General features: G+C 35.2%; 1 protein-coding gene and 1 long non-coding RNA gene across 3 annotated transcripts; one reads left to right on the top strand and one right to left on the bottom strand.

Annotated features, from left to right (window-relative positions):
• Positions 1-6,575: 6,575 nt before the first annotated feature.
• Positions 6,576-10,981, bottom strand: LOC110891342. Of its 2 annotated transcripts, XR_002565244.2 has the most exons (5): positions 10,642-10,981; positions 9,715-9,718; positions 7,370-7,470; positions 7,217-7,272; positions 6,576-6,768 (listed from the first exon to the last, which is right to left on the bottom strand). It is a non-coding gene; the product is annotated as an uncharacterized LOC110891342 (long non-coding RNA). The 2 variants fall into 2 exon arrangements; XR_002565242.2 differs by lacking the exon at positions 9,715-9,718 and having other exon boundaries at positions 10,642-10,978.
• A 983-nt stretch (positions 10,982-11,964) lies between these two features.
• On the top strand, positions 11,965-15,300 carry LOC118484201. Its single transcript, XM_035980195.1, has 6 exons — positions 11,965-12,217; positions 12,637-12,718; positions 13,538-13,604; positions 13,687-13,869; positions 14,970-15,030; positions 15,113-15,300. The coding sequence occupies exons 1-6, from the start codon at positions 11,965-11,967 to the stop codon at positions 15,298-15,300; spliced, it is 834 nt and encodes a 277-aa protein (XP_035836088.1).
• Positions 15,301-15,584: the final 284 nt, after the last annotated feature.

The following is a 15,584-nucleotide window of genomic DNA, read 5'->3' on the forward strand; positions in this document are numbered from 1 at the left end:
AAGAAAGTTAATAAATTTGGTTTCCCAATTCCCATATAACAGCTGTCTCCGGTTCCCCATATGGCTTTTCACTTCCTTTTTTATTCTTTTTAGTTTATTTAAAACATTAGATTTGTATTTTTTTTATTTTTAGAACCTATATAAAAAAACCCTAAGTAATTAACAATTACTATCACGGGTATGTTTGGCAAAAATAGCTGGTGGCTGGTAGCTGAAAGCTGCAAGCTGTTAGCTGGTGGCTGAAAGCTGTTAGCTGTAGCTGGTAGCTAGTAGCTGTAGCTTTTTAGATATATTTGGTGTTTGGTAGAGTAGTTGGAGCTTTTAATAAAATGTATAAAATTACCAAAATGGACATAACTAAAAATTTAGAAAGTTGGTGCATTAAAAAGTTTCTTATTTTGAGAGGTTAAAATAGTCATTTTTCCCTAAAAGCTTGTAGCTCCTTCTAAACGCTACTAGTAGTAGCGTTCAACCAAAAGCTTCAAGCTCCTAACCTAAAAGCTTAAAGCTCCTTCAACCAAACAAGACTTTTTATTAAGTAGGAGCTTTTTCATAAAAGCTTAAAGCTTGAAGCTTCTAAAAGCTCCTAAAAGCTCCATGCCAAACATACCCCACGTACAGTATATACACATACTAGGTTGGAACCCCGTGTATTACACGAGTTGAATAAATGTAATTTTATATACTAAATAAAAAACAATATACTTTTAAAAACCTCATTTATTACATGTGTTAAGTAAATATAAGTTTGTATATTAAATAATAAAAAGTTATATCTTTAAAAACCTCATTTATTGTGCAGTTTGAATAAATATAATTTTGTATACCAAACAATAAAAAATTATATTTAAAAAAAAACCCTGTGTATTCACGGGTGGAAGAAATGTAATTTTATATACTGAATAACAAAAAAAGGTATACTTTAAAAGAACTTTGTGTATTGTATTGGCTTTTATATATGATGTTGTCTATTTATGTTTAATGTTTGAGAAACAATTTTGGTATATTTTCTATATTTTTTGAAGATTAAATTATTTATGATATCATCCGATTCTTGAATCCGGTCCGACCAATCCAACCGGTTCGACCAGTGAACCGGTAAACCGACCGGTTCACTATCCGGTCCGGTCATGAAAACATTGATTATAACCATTTCAAACATTAGAACGCAGGGTGTGGGCGGCTTGGGTTGGGGCATTGCTTGACACGTGGTGTGTGGGGTCCATAAGGTAATTCTTCAAAAGAAGGGGTGTGAGGTGGCGTGGTTTCGGCTGGCGTGCCCAGCCATGTAGATTTTGATTTTTTTAACTATTTAAAATTCCATTAATTAAATTAACACACTAACTAAAATAGAAGATTGTATATTTTTTTTTCAAAAACTACAAATAAAATTAAAAAAAACTACATGAAATAAAAAAAGCTACTTAAAACAAAAAAAAAAGATTAAAAACTTCATGATTTATCCATGTCATATAGGGTTGTAAACGAACAGAACGAACACGAACAAGGCCTTGTTCGTGTTTGTTCGTTAAGGAAATAAATGTGTTCATGAACGGTTCATGAACACTTACCAAACGACATTTTATGTTCATGTTCGTTCATTAAGGAATTATGCATGTTAACGAACGGTTCACGAACACACAAGAACACAAATAAATTTGGCGAACGCGACAAATGCTAAAGGTGGATGGCCAGAGAACGAATGAACGAATGTTCACGAACACCTTACCGAACGTTCACGAACACAATAGAACGATTGAGACCTCTATTCATGTTCGTTCATTTAACTAATCGAATGAAATTTCTTGTTCATATTTGTTCGTTTATTAAACAGACGAACATAAATGAACTTCCCGCCAAATGGTTCACGAACTGTTCGCTGAACTTCAGTTCGTTTACAACCCTAATGTCATATTTTTTCAAGATTTCTTGTTTCATTTGCATGTCAATTCCAATTATGGGCCGGTACGGTGATTGATGGGCATGACAAGAAATTTCATATCTTCGCATTTTTCTTTTAGAGATATTTTTTTTATAGTACGACACTTGGATATTTTTTTCCATCTCGATCCTTTGTTGTTGGATGAAATTGAATGTGTCGATTTTCGTCCCAATTTCTTCCAACAGGTCGGTGTAAAACCCTTTACCTGAGGCCGAACCCGATCTCCCTCTTTGAATCCGCTTTTTTGATGTGTCTCTACCTGGTGGGCGGGAAGGAGACTCATCAAAATCATCCAAATTACGATCAAGCTCTTGATTACGAGTAGTGGTAAAATGGTAAAAAAAAATGGGTGAGGATTTATAATGTTAAAAAAGAAATATTTTTTTAAACAAAGTAGCCGTTTGGCAACGGCTAGCCTAAACGGTCATCTCTCACCAGCCACCTCACCTCCCCCCCCCCCCCGTTCCACGCCAGGCTTCAAACCCACGCCAGCGAGGCAACGCCATAGCCAACGCTGCTGACCCGGTGTGGTTTAGCCAACATTGCTTTGCAACCCTCGCCCCAACCAACGCCCCACACCCCATAGTCTTATACCTGAAATTGGGGTTTAATGATTGCAATTTACATGAGTGCCAACATTATTAAAAAAATACATTTAATTATTTGTTATCTAATTGATTTTTTTGCATTTCTATATTTTAACTCTATATACATTTATGTGGTTACTAAATCCGGTTAGACCACTTTGACCAGCGCACCAATAATGCCACCAGTTCAATGTCCGGTCAAGTTATAATAATATTGTTCGCGGATCATTGAAGTGTGTGTAAAGATGTTCGTGACGTTGTCAAATTGGTCAAATGTGGGTCATTGTTAATTAGAATAAGTTTGTTTTGAATAAATATTATAATTTTAATATAATAACTTTTAAAAAGTTGGTCAACAATGTTTGATCCATGCGCAAATTCCCAGCCAAAATTTATGGTGGCGAAATCTAGTTCCTTGCGACGTAACGGTTTTCTTTATTAAATTGTTGAGTTTTATTATAAACAAGTATAAATATTAAAAATAATTAGGATGTCTTTTTTATTTGTTATGCCAAGTGTGAGTACTATTAAGACTTTATTTTTATGTTTTAGTTTGCTATAGCAAGTGCCGTTACTATACTATGACAAACTGAACGAATACCTATCAAATTCCGCCTAGGTTCGGCAGCAACGTGCAGGCTGAATCATCTAGTTGAGTAATATCATGTAGTACTTCCAGTCAAACAATAACCATTAATTAAGATGCGAAAGAAAAATTATTTGACTATACAACTTTACCACAAGAAAAAACCAGTAAAAAATCTAGTGATAATTAAAAAAATTAGACACAAAATAACAATCTTTTACTAAGTTTCCACTAGAAAAAGTTCAATAAAAATGAGATCATCTATCACATGGCTTATCTTCATCATTGTCTATCCTGTACAAAAAAAAAAATTGTATTAATAGACTACAATTAAAAAAAATAATACAAAATGTGTGTGTGTATATATAATCTCAAACCTTGATCATTTAGTTTGATGTGGTTTATCAGCAATACGTCCCTTCCGTGTGGTCAGATCGTAAGTATGTGGTGCCTTCAATCCTGTAATTACCTGGTTGAATACCGACTGAAAATGGTGGTAGATCATCAAACTGGTCATATTCTTCCTCATTAGCGACATTGTCGACACCAATAATACGTCGTTTACCTTGCAAGACGATGTGGTATCTTGGGTTGCTCGGGTCATTGACAAAAAACACTTGTCTGACATGTTTTGCGAGAACAAATGGTTCAGATGCATAGCCATCACTTTTAAGGTCTACAAGAGTAAAACCGTATTTATCAACTTTGACACCTGTACGATTATTCACCCATTTACATCTAAACACAGTTTGAGTGAAATCATAATAATCTAATTCCCAAATTTCTTGTATGACACCGTAATAAGAATCTTTAGCAATTCTTATCATTGTATCATGATTCATCCTATCAAATTCAGCCGTTGATGCTATTATTGTAACTCCACTGTTCTGCATTGTACTTTTTGCATCTTGATCTTTAGTATAAAACGTGTAACCATTAATGTCGTACCCTTGGTAAGATTTAACTTTAAAATCTGGACCTTGCCCTAACTTTTCCACAATTCTGTCAACCTTAGTTGTTGTTACCTTAGTTTTCATCCAACTAGAAAACTCCTTATTATGCTTTATTATATACCACATATTATCCTTACCCTGGTATGTCGCCCGTAAAATGTTCATGTGTTCTTCAACAAATGGAGCAAGACAAGTCATGTGTTTTAGGACTAATAAATGTGCAATTTGTAAAGTGTCACGACTTGGGATGATGTTTTTCATACCAACACCTCCAACCCCATCAAGTTTACCCGAGTGACGAGATTGAGGTACACCAATACTATCCACACCTTCCAAATAACCTGTACAAAATTCAAGCACTTCCTCGGAAGCATATCCCTCAACAATACTACCCTCAGGTCGGTTAGGATTTCTTACATAACCTTTTAAAAAACCCATATATCTTTCAAAGGGGTACATGTAACGTAGAAACACAGGGCCACAAGCCTTAATTTCCCCTACTATATGGGATACTAGGTGAACCATAACATCAAAAAAAGACGGTGGAAAGTACATCTCTAGTTCACAGAGCGTGATGATAACTTCTTTTTGCCATGTATCCAGTGACTCGGGATCAATAACTTTCGAGTGAATCGTGTTAAAAAACAAACAAAGTTTTGTGATTGTATGTCGGATGTTCTCTGGTAACACTCCACGAACTGCAATAGGAATCATATGTGTCATTAAAACATGACAATCATGAGACTTCATACCAAGAAGTTTACAGTCTTTCATTGACACTAAACTTTTAATGTTTGCAGAATAAGTTGATGGTACCTTAATATCATGTAAACATTTGCAAAACTTTGTTTTTTCTTCTCTTGACATAGTATAACATGCAGGTGGCAGAAAAATACGGTTGTCTCTCTCAACAGGGGCAAGCTCTTTACGTATTCCCATATTTACCATGTCTTTACGGACATTTATCCCATCTTTGGTTTTACCGGGAATATTTAACAATAAGCCCAACAAGCTATCACATACGTTTTTTTCGATATGCATAACATCTAGGCAATGTCTAACATCTAAATGTTTCCAGTAAGGTAATTCCCAAAAGATTGACTTCTTTTTCCAAATAACACCTTTCTCAACGCGAGTTCTTTTTCCCAACACAGTTTTTTTTCCCAACACAGTTTTTAAATTTTTAACTCTTGAAAATGCATCAAATCGTTTCCTTATCTTTCGGAGCTCGGTACTACCATCAAACTCTTCCTTTTTCTCTCGATAAATGTGACCATCTGGAAGGAATCTTCGATGTCCCATGTATACAGTTTTTTTGCAATTTTTTAAATATATTGAACTTGTCTCATCTTCACAAACAGGACATGCTTTCTTACCTTTCGTCTTGTACCCTGACAAGTTACCGTACGCAGGAAAATCACTTATGGTGCAAAAAATCATGGCCCGTAATTTAAATTGTTCTTTCTTGTAAGCATCATACATATCTACACCTGAACTCCATAGAGTTTTTAAGTCTTCAATTAAAGGAGACAAATAAACATCAATATCATTACCAGGTTGTTTCGGACCCTGAATCAACAAAGACATCATAATGTATTTTCGTTTCATGGCTAACCACGGTGGAAGATTGTAGATACATAAAAGAACCGGCCAAGTACTACGGAGACTACTCATGCTGCCGAAAGGATTGATTCCGTCTGAACTAAGTCCAAACCGTATGTTTCTAATCTCTTCTCCAAATTCTGGATACATGTTATCAATGTTTCTCCACTGAGGTGAATCTGCCACGTGTCTTAATTTTCCATCATTTACACGCTCATCTGAATGCCAACGTAATAGTTTTGCCTCTTTTTCGTTTGAAAACAGACGTTTCAATCTCGGTATGATGGGAAAATACCACAACATTTTAGCCGGTGGCCCATTTTTTGTCACATCATCATCAACTTCATCGGTTTCTTTTTTACGTTTATACCTTGATGCATTACATCTAAAACATTTATGTTCATTCTCGAACTCATTTCTATATAACATACAATCATTTGGACATGCATGTATTCTTTCAATTTCTAATCCCATAGGACACATCAACTTTTTTGCTCGGTATGTCGAAAGCGGTAACTCATTACCTTCGGGAAGCATGTCGTGCAAAAGCACTAATAAATTTGTGAAACTTTTATCACTCCATCCGTTTTTTGACTTTAAATGAAACAACTTCAACACAGCATTAAGTTTCGAAAATTTTTCACAACCGGGATACAACGGTTTTCCTTCTTCTTCAAAGAGTTGTTGTAATTTTTCTTGATCATCCGCACCAATATTAGTCTCTAAATCATGAAACATTTCATTTAAGTTGTCATTTGGGTCATTAAAATGGTCATTATCGTCATCAATATTTGAATCATTGTTCTCCCTATTATCATCATCTAGATTGATTGACGTTGTGCTAGTGTTGGTAAGTGATTCCCCATGCATTGACCAACATGTGTATCTAGGCATAAAACCACGTGTAATTAAATGAAACTGTATGTCTTTGATATCATTAAATCTTTGGAAATTTTTACAAATTGTACAAGGGCAACAAATCAATCCACTTCCACTATTCAACCGATGTGTTTCAGCAACCCTAAGAAAATTTCGAACTCCATCTGTATATGTCGAGCTTGTACGTGTGCTATGGTACATCCAGTAAGTACGATCCATCTGCAAATTAAAAATAAACAAATAAATCATATAATTGCATATATACACACACACATATATGGTGTAAACTAGTGTTCTAAGGCGGTGGATCCTAACCCACTTTTTGAATATTCTATCTCATATGTATATATTTTAACAAGTTGACTATTTAAGAAAAAATCGACAGCATTTCGCCTTAACTCCCCAAGTATGCGTATAACCCGCAAACTCGAAGGAGCTAAGGCGAAATGCTACCGATTTTTTCTTAAACAGCCAACCCGTTAAAACATATACAGATCCTAATGAGATAGAATATTCAAAAAGCAGTCCCAAAATGGGGACAATCCGAAATTTATCTCTATTAGATAAATTTCGGACGGGTATACTCTAAAGGTTATCTAGATCTAGATGTATATGCATATAATCAATATATATAACAACAAATGGAATATGAATAGAATTTCCGTACCTTTAAATTGGTGATAGAATGAAGAGTTGACGAAATTATAATTCTTCAATTTTTAACTACAATTAACAGCATATAATCAATTAATACATGAATGAAATTAACTAGAGGTAAAAATATATTAACAATTAATGAAACAAAATGAAATTTTCCTACCTTATATGGGTTGTTGAATGAATTTAAAGCTGAAGATTTGAGAAGATACAGCTAACTCAATCAAGTGGACTGTGGCTATGGTTTTGGGAGTAACAGTGTTTCTGAACTACAATAAAATGAAGAAGAGGTTAGAAAAATATTAAAAGGGAAAGCATATAATGAACGAGCTAAGTCACTTTTGTGGCATCATGACTTGCGTATATGGGTATCTCAATAAGTAATTACTTTTTAACTCATCATTAGAGGTTCAAACTGACCAAAATATACAATATTCTTTCTGGTGATTCTAATAAAAAGAAAAAAAATCAGGAAACGATATAACAAAAACTAAACACATAATTAAAACATGTCACCAAGTTTAAGACGCATACATTTATTAAAAATCATAATATTAATGGGATCTAAGCTCAAGTCTGATGACTTCAAATCAAAACTCAAATCGTATATCTCGGATGATTTGAGAAGGTCAAAATGAGGTATCCAAAACAGTACAGTACAACCCGACCCGAAACCCATTTCAACCCGGACCCGTTCCAACCCGAACCCGTTTTGACCCGAACCCATCCCGACCCGAACCAAAACAACCCTTTTTTATTTGACCCATTCTGACCCGGACCCGTTTTAACCCGAACCCATTTTGACCCGCAACCCAACCCAACCCTAAATCCAAACTCGATTTCCTTAGAAATAGATTAGAAAATGACCATTTTACCCTTTTTTTTACTAAACCATAAAAAAAATTAAATTTCATACTTTTGTCCTAACATCATACCTTCAAAATCTTTATAGCATATTACATAAAAAGTCTTTAACTGCTAGCCTCTGCAGTCCACATTTGCAGAGCATTTTATAACAATTTACAAACTTACACATCTTTAATAGGTATAATCAAACAAAGAACTCAAGTTTTGCTATATTCTGGTATCAATATATGTATCTTGTGAAAACCCAAACAAAAATTGTTCATAAATCGCAACTAAATTCTCACAATTAAACCCAGCTACTTGCTAATAAAATTAATAATTAGTCAACAAGATTCAACCTAATATGAAACCATTCATTAATTGAAAGTACCTGGTTCTTCTAAACAAAAATCCACAGTAAATTCAACTATAAGCCTTAATCCATAAGTGATCTCAAATCTACTGGTTAAAGTTTCTGTTGCTTGGGCAAACGCTCAAGGAACGTGATCTGATATGTTGGACTCGGGTTCATGAAGTAGAAATACGGGTCCCAAAACTTAACACCGCGAACCGTTGTACCATGGAACATGTTCTGTTTAAGGTTCATAGCCACTGGGACAATCCTGTCACTTAACTCAGCAAACAAGGGACTGAACCGTAGTAAGAAAGGTTCACGACAAGTGGTGCCTTCTGGGCAGACCACTAGGTCCCCTTTCTGGAGTAACTCTTTGATACGGGCAGCATCCGCTTCACGTTCACGAGTGAGGGCAATTGCGAGAATTGGTGACATGAATCTCGAGAGTTTGCTAACACTGTAAGTAACACAAAACGGTTTGCGTCCAAGTGCAAGTCATAGCCATTGTAAAACTCTGGTTTGTTTTTTGTTTTAACCATTATTTTGCTATGCTCATGACAGTTGCCAACAAACAAAATGTTTCTTTTTAGTCTTAAAAAGTCAAACTTTTTTACTTTCTTTGCAAGTTTTACGTAGTTAACAGTATTTTCTATGGATATATCAAAATTTATGTGATTTTCTGAACCCGGAGGTAGATGAGTAGATGACATATATTCAATGATGTGGATTCAACATTTGACTTTTTTAGTCGTAGGTCAACTCACAAAAATACAGTAAGTTAGAATTAATTGTTTGTAAAATCAACTGATTTGTGTGTTGAGAAGAACTAAAGGAGATGAGGATAGTGATGTAGCATCACATGAGAGTTGAATTAGTGTTAAAACTAAAATGTTTAATTTCAATGCAGGAAACGAAATATTGAATAGCGAAACAATAGTTTCTGAACTTAACTTAGGAAAAAAATTTATACAAGTAAACATGTGACGAGTCATCAAATAGAAATATAAGATGGGCTTGATCAAAAGATAAAAAAGCATGGACTCAACTGAGCTGTAGCTACCAATATTATGCTTACGGAAAAAAAAGTTATAGAAGTAAACATGTGACAAGTCATCACACATATTCGAACATGTGACGAGTCATCACACATATTCAATACTTACAGTGTTACCAAACTCTCGAGATTCATGTCACCAACTCCCGCAATTGCCCTCACTCGTGACCGTGAAGTGGATGCTGCCCGTATCAAAGAGTTACTCCAGAAGGGGACCTAGTGTTCTGCCCGGAAGGCACCACTTGTCATGAACCTTTCTTACTACGGTTCAGTCCCTTGTTTGCTGAGTTAAGTGACAGGATTGTCCCAGTGGCTATGAACCTTAAACAGAACATGTTCCATGGTACAACGGTTCGCGGTGTTAAGTTCTGGGACCCGTATTTCTACATCAGGAACCCGAGTCCAACACATGAGATCACGTTCCTTGAGCGTTTGCCCGAGGAAATGACAGTTAAGGGTGGCGGAAAATCATCTATCGAGGTAGCGAATCATGTGCAGAAAGTGTCGGGTGGTGTTTTTGGAAAAATATTTTAAAATATTTTATATGTATATTATATCAAAATACCATAAAAAAAATATGGTATATCTGCAGATATAAAAACTAAATATTATACATGGCGATACACTTGAAAAAATATTTTAAAATATTTTATATGTATATTATATCAAAATACCATGGTATATATGGTATTTTACATGTATATTTAACAAAAACCTAAAATCCAGCTACTTTATAGCTATATTTAATTGCTATTTATATGAAAAAAAAGAATAAATAAATTGTCTAATAGCTATCTATTGCTACAACCCTAATAGTGAGCCTAGACCTATACGCTACGTAGCGCACTATAGCGATTGATACACTCGCTATTGACAAGAATGGATTCAAGCAACCCAGTAAGCAAACTTAATACTTCACTAGGGGTGCAAAAATGGATGGTCCCTAGGGGTGTTATCGGGTCAGGTAAGGTTTCAAACTCACAATCCTTAAATTTATGTTTTAAAGTATAATCCTTTTTAATATGATTGCTGGAGGTGAAATGGATGCCATGGATGGTCCCTGGTGGTGTTAACGGGTCGGGTAGGGTTTCAAACAAAAGATCCTTAAATGTATGTTCTTAAAGCATAATCTTCTTTAACAAATGCATGCGTTATACCAGAGCATCAAATAAAAACTCACCTTTACGCTGGACGACAGAAATTCGCCGAGGTGTGCCGGGAAGAATGGAAAATCACTGTTGTAATCCAAATGCGGCGCCTTTGGAAGATGCTTCGGAAGACAAAGGAGCTCTGATCTAGTCTAATTTGGGAAGGAGGAGGATCTCAGCGAAGATTATTGTCGTTCGTGGCAGAGAGATTGAGAAGATAAACCCTTCGTCTCAAAAGGTATAACCGTCCCAGAAGAATGCGGCCCACATCCCCAAATACTTTAACCGTCCCAAAATAATGCACCGCCCCAAATGATTTCTTTTAATAACCCGGTTTGTTTTAGACTGGCCCAAATAAACCTTATTGACCCACTTTTTTATACAATGAAATTTTGTAGAGGTTTTTTGACACTGTATTTTTCTAAACCGCCCAAAAATGTTATTTGAACCGTCCCATAAACCCAGTTTTGTACTAGTGATTGTGTCATCTCGTGTTATTCATTGTGTCTTTGTACACTTCTTATTTTTAGGAGTTATTATAAAATAACTTAACCTTTATTTTAATATATACAAAACCGTATTTCCATGAATAATACTTGATACACTCATATTATTACATATCATTACATATTACGTTTCTTTTTGTCCCCTTGTACGTACGATAAATAATATATACAAAAAGTATCAGCTGGATACGCCAGAGTTAATTTTTTCTTTTTAATTTTGATATTTCGATATATATTAATTGAAAACAAAGTTGTAGTCGTAACAAGGGTTTTTTTGGTGTTGTAAGATACACCGGGTATGTGTATTATACCGGGCAAAACCGATACTGACCGAACAATATAGGTAATTGTCAAAACTAGTGTCAATATTGGCTTTTATCGTTTTAGATCAATATAAAATATAAAATACGTGTTTATATTCTTTTGTGTTACACCAGTAATGAACTGATACCAACGATCAATGTTAGTGTATTATCGGAACCAGTATTGCCGTATTGGTACTTGTTTTTATGATTTTCGTCCAATGCAAAACACAAGTTAGATATTGTTTTGGGTATATCAATCACCAATTTATTTTTTGGCTTCCCATATTGCATGAAGTTAATAACATAGAAATTCGTTAAACATAATAGACTTAACAAGCGTAAAAATGTCATTTTAAATCGTCACTTTGTAACGGTAGAGTACACTATTTGAACTATTAAGAAATTCTAATCTAATTCTCCACTAAATATAACACTAAATAAGTTGTAAAAGATATAAACACAATCATATATATATACATAGAGTTAGGATCCTGTAAGAAAGACCCAATCTCAATTCTCATGCACTTTCTTTCACACAACAACAATGGCACCTAAAGTCTTGAAGATCAAGAACAGTGTTGCAGATTCCGGTGACAGTGGTAGCAGTGAAGAAAACACTGGCGAAAATGAAGCGGGAACCAGTTTAAATATTTCAATGGATCGCGTTAACATCGGTTCGAAAAAGAAACTTCTGGTGATTCCTTTACGTGGAATCTTTGTTCACCGAGCACATCGGTTGTGGCCGGAAACAATTCCGAGAAACTGCCGGCCTGATTTTCGTTACAAGAACCTTCTCGGTCGGTCAAAAATTCAAAACATTAGAGTATTCACGTTGGATCCTCTATTCTATATAATATAGAGAAAAGAATACAGAAACGACAAAAATACCACTACATCGGAAATTTCTATAATATAGAAAAATACAAAGAAAGTAAAGTGAAGTACATCTCTATATTTAGAGGTTTATATTCAATCTCTGTATTTTTTCTATATTTTTATTATGATTATGTTGGAAAGAGAAAAATAAATAAATAAGTGATTATGAATAAGAAATAGATAGAGATAGAGAACTCGATGTGAGATGTTTTTGAAAAATAAACAAAATATAGAGAAATGTGTGTTTTTATATAGATAGAGATGGAGGCTTCGATGTGAATGCTCTTAGATATGCATGTTAAGTTAGGTTACTAATTAGTGTGTGGTTGTGTGTATGCAGTTTACAAGAGGCCTTATTGTGTAGACTTTTTGAAGTTTTGCTTTGAAAGATTTCATGTTGGATTGTGGTCTTCTTTTAAAGAGTTAGTATCATCATCAATGATCATCTGATACAATATTTATTTAAGGCGGATTGGATTTTAATAATCTAAAACTACAACCGATAATAATCATACCATCTGACTCTCGTAACTTTCACTTTCGTCAACAAAGGCAATCCCACACTTATAGTTATCATATATTTCCAGTCGGTTTCATTCACAAGGAAGCTTGGTTTAAAAAAGCACGCCTATGCGCAGGTCTCTTCGCTTCAGCCTACATAAGGCGCGAGTAATACAGGATCTGCAAGTGAGGCACATTTTTTTTTGGCGGGAATGTGACCATGCATGAGGCACGTGCATCATGTAAATCCCATAATTTTGTGCAACACAATGTTGTAAAACATGCTTTTTTTTAGGTTGTACATGTATGTAACTAATATACTAAAAGTGTATAAAGCTTGTTTTTTTTTGTCTGAATATCGGGTAAATGATGCTAGAAACCTATAGAAATATATTAAAAAAAAATTATATTATAATTTGCATCTCGGGTATGAAAAGCCCACTTTTGCGCCTCCGTTTTAGACTTTGTTGCCTCGGAGCGCTTCTCGCTTATTAAACCAAGCAAGGAAGTACGTTTCGCTCATAATCATCCGTTGATCGAATGGAAATTTATGACGATAAATGCGAGTGGGATTGCCTTGGTAACGAGAGTGAAAGTTTGGAGTGTCACTTGTTAAATTGTCATTATGGATTATTATCTGCCAACGAGTTAATTATAATATGGATTATTAAAAATATAATTTGCCTTTATTTAATTTGATTTAGATATATTAACTGGCTTTCATAAATTCTTTCTGTCAGACAAAACTTGCAAGGAATTCTGGATAATGTTATAGGAGATCTCAAAAACAAGTTGTTGTTCACTTGGGTGAGTTAATTAAGCTTTGAACTTTATACTAAAAGCTGTATATTTTAGTTCATATATATATATATTATCTTGATGTTGTTAGGATCAAGAACAATGCACAGATTCAGGTTTCATGTGTTTGGAAAAACAAGATAAGCCACTGCTCTTGAAGGAACTGAGTCATATATGGGATAAAAAGTACCCGAATCTTCCATGGAGCGATGGAGAATACTCCGCTTCTAACACGCTGTTGATCACCTATCCGGAGAAGGCCATCCTAAATCCTGTATGACTTTATACTGCTTTCTTTTGCTTATTAAAGTAGTTATGCTAGTTATGAGTATCTTTTATAATTGGTAAAACCGGTTAATAAAAAGGGTAGTTTTTACTAGTTTTTATAAAAGGTTTTACTAATTATGTGGGTCGGGCAGGATGTATAACGGGTTAAAACGGGTACTTTTCTTAGTTTTGGTTGAATAAAGTATGTGACAATGTAAACGGGCCTATTATAGTTGGTATAACCGGGCATGTAGCTAGTTAAAACGGGTAGTTTTAACTGTGTGCTACAACCGTTTATGTGTAATTTTAAAATGTTTTTGATAAGTGAATGTCGGGCTTGTAAAACAGGTTAAAGCGGATAAATTATTGTCGGAAAGATGTTTTACTTGTTAGATAGGATTGACAAAAACACAAGACCATAATATACATTGGGCTACTTCGACCCATTTTGTAACAAACTGACATCCGACATGGACATGAGAGACGTTGGGATATTCCTAACTCCTAACATGAAATACCACCAACGCGATTTGGGCGCATTGGCTGTTGACAGTGGACTTCACGGTTAAGCGTGCGTGTGGGAGCAATCCCAGGACAGGTGACCTCATGGGATGCCTCCACTTGAGCAACTAAAACAAATGCGTGAGCTCCTCATTGGCAAAACGTACAATTTTGGGTGGTATGAAGGGACCATGGCCGGCCCTAAGGGTGGGCGGGGAGGACCACCGGCCAGGGCCCGATATTTCGAAGGGCATGGTATTCTAAAAAAAATCTGATATGTATATGTAAAAAAAATAAATTAATAGGGTATACCAATAGGGTATACCTATACAAACACCAACATAGGTCCACTTACAAAACTATTTTTATGGTTTATATAGTTATTAGCCCATTGGCATTAGGTTTAGACCTTTAGTGAGCTTAATACTCAATTTCGTTAAAGCCTAAGGGCACGTTTTTTCAAGCTCGAACAGGGTACACGAATTCTCAGGGCCGGCGCTGGAAGGGACGGATGTTACCCTTTTTGATCAACATGAGCTTCAACTGTTAATGAATTCTGCTAAGATATATGCATTATATCTTATGTTTGCTTGTGTTGTGTTGCAGCTATACACAGCAATCTTTCCTCCGAGTTATGATCCTGAAAGCAAGAAGGATGATCTTCTAGGTAGATGTATAGGTTTATATTGCATGTATACGAATATTTATCGGTCTAAAGATGTTAACTTTTGTATAATGTTTTTTATTAGGTCCAAACGGTGAGTTACGAGTGTTCTTGGCTGGGCTTGCAGAAGCGGAAGATGTGCCAACTTATGTGGAAGATCACCCGATTGGCGACCCTGAGATAATGCCTTCGCATCCTGACTGGGACCATTATTGCAAGATAATTTGTTGTATTAACAAGAAAAGACTTGGCTGTTGTATCAGTTCTGTTTAAATGTAATGGAAAACATGAATAATACCTGTTACAGCAGACAGGCCAGCAGAGAATCCAGTCAGAGATGCAGACACTGAGTTCGACATGATTGTCAGGATGATCTGGTTCCTCCTTAGGGTGTAAGTTATGATGGTGATGAAACCGAAAGTAGGGTGATTTCGGTTTTGGGGAGAGAGCCGATTTCTTGATGTTATGAGGGTTGTGATTGTGTAATGTGTGTAACCCTTTAACTCTCTAATAAGCCCCTTATTTATACACCCAAGAGGAAACCCAATTAGTTAATA

The sequence above is a fragment of the Helianthus annuus genome, chromosome 11, assembly GCF_002127325.2.
Source record: "Helianthus annuus cultivar XRQ/B chromosome 11, HanXRQr2.0-SUNRISE, whole genome shotgun sequence".
Classification (NCBI taxonomy): Eukaryota; Viridiplantae; Streptophyta; class Magnoliopsida; order Asterales; family Asteraceae; genus Helianthus; species Helianthus annuus.

Excerpts from the sequence above, each read along its gene's own strand:
- LOC118484201 (XM_035980195.1), top strand. The coding sequence starts at position 11,965 with ATGGCACCTAAAGTCTTGAAGATCAAGAACAGTGTTGCAGATTCCGGT. Across the intron at positions 12,719-13,537 it reads TTGTGGTCTTCTTTTAAAGA|ACAAAACTTGCAAGGAATTC; the intron begins GTTAGTATCATC and ends TCTTTCTGTCAG. Across the intron at positions 13,605-13,686 it reads ACAAGTTGTTGTTCACTTGG|GATCAAGAACAATGCACAGA; the intron begins GTGAGTTAATTA and ends TGATGTTGTTAG.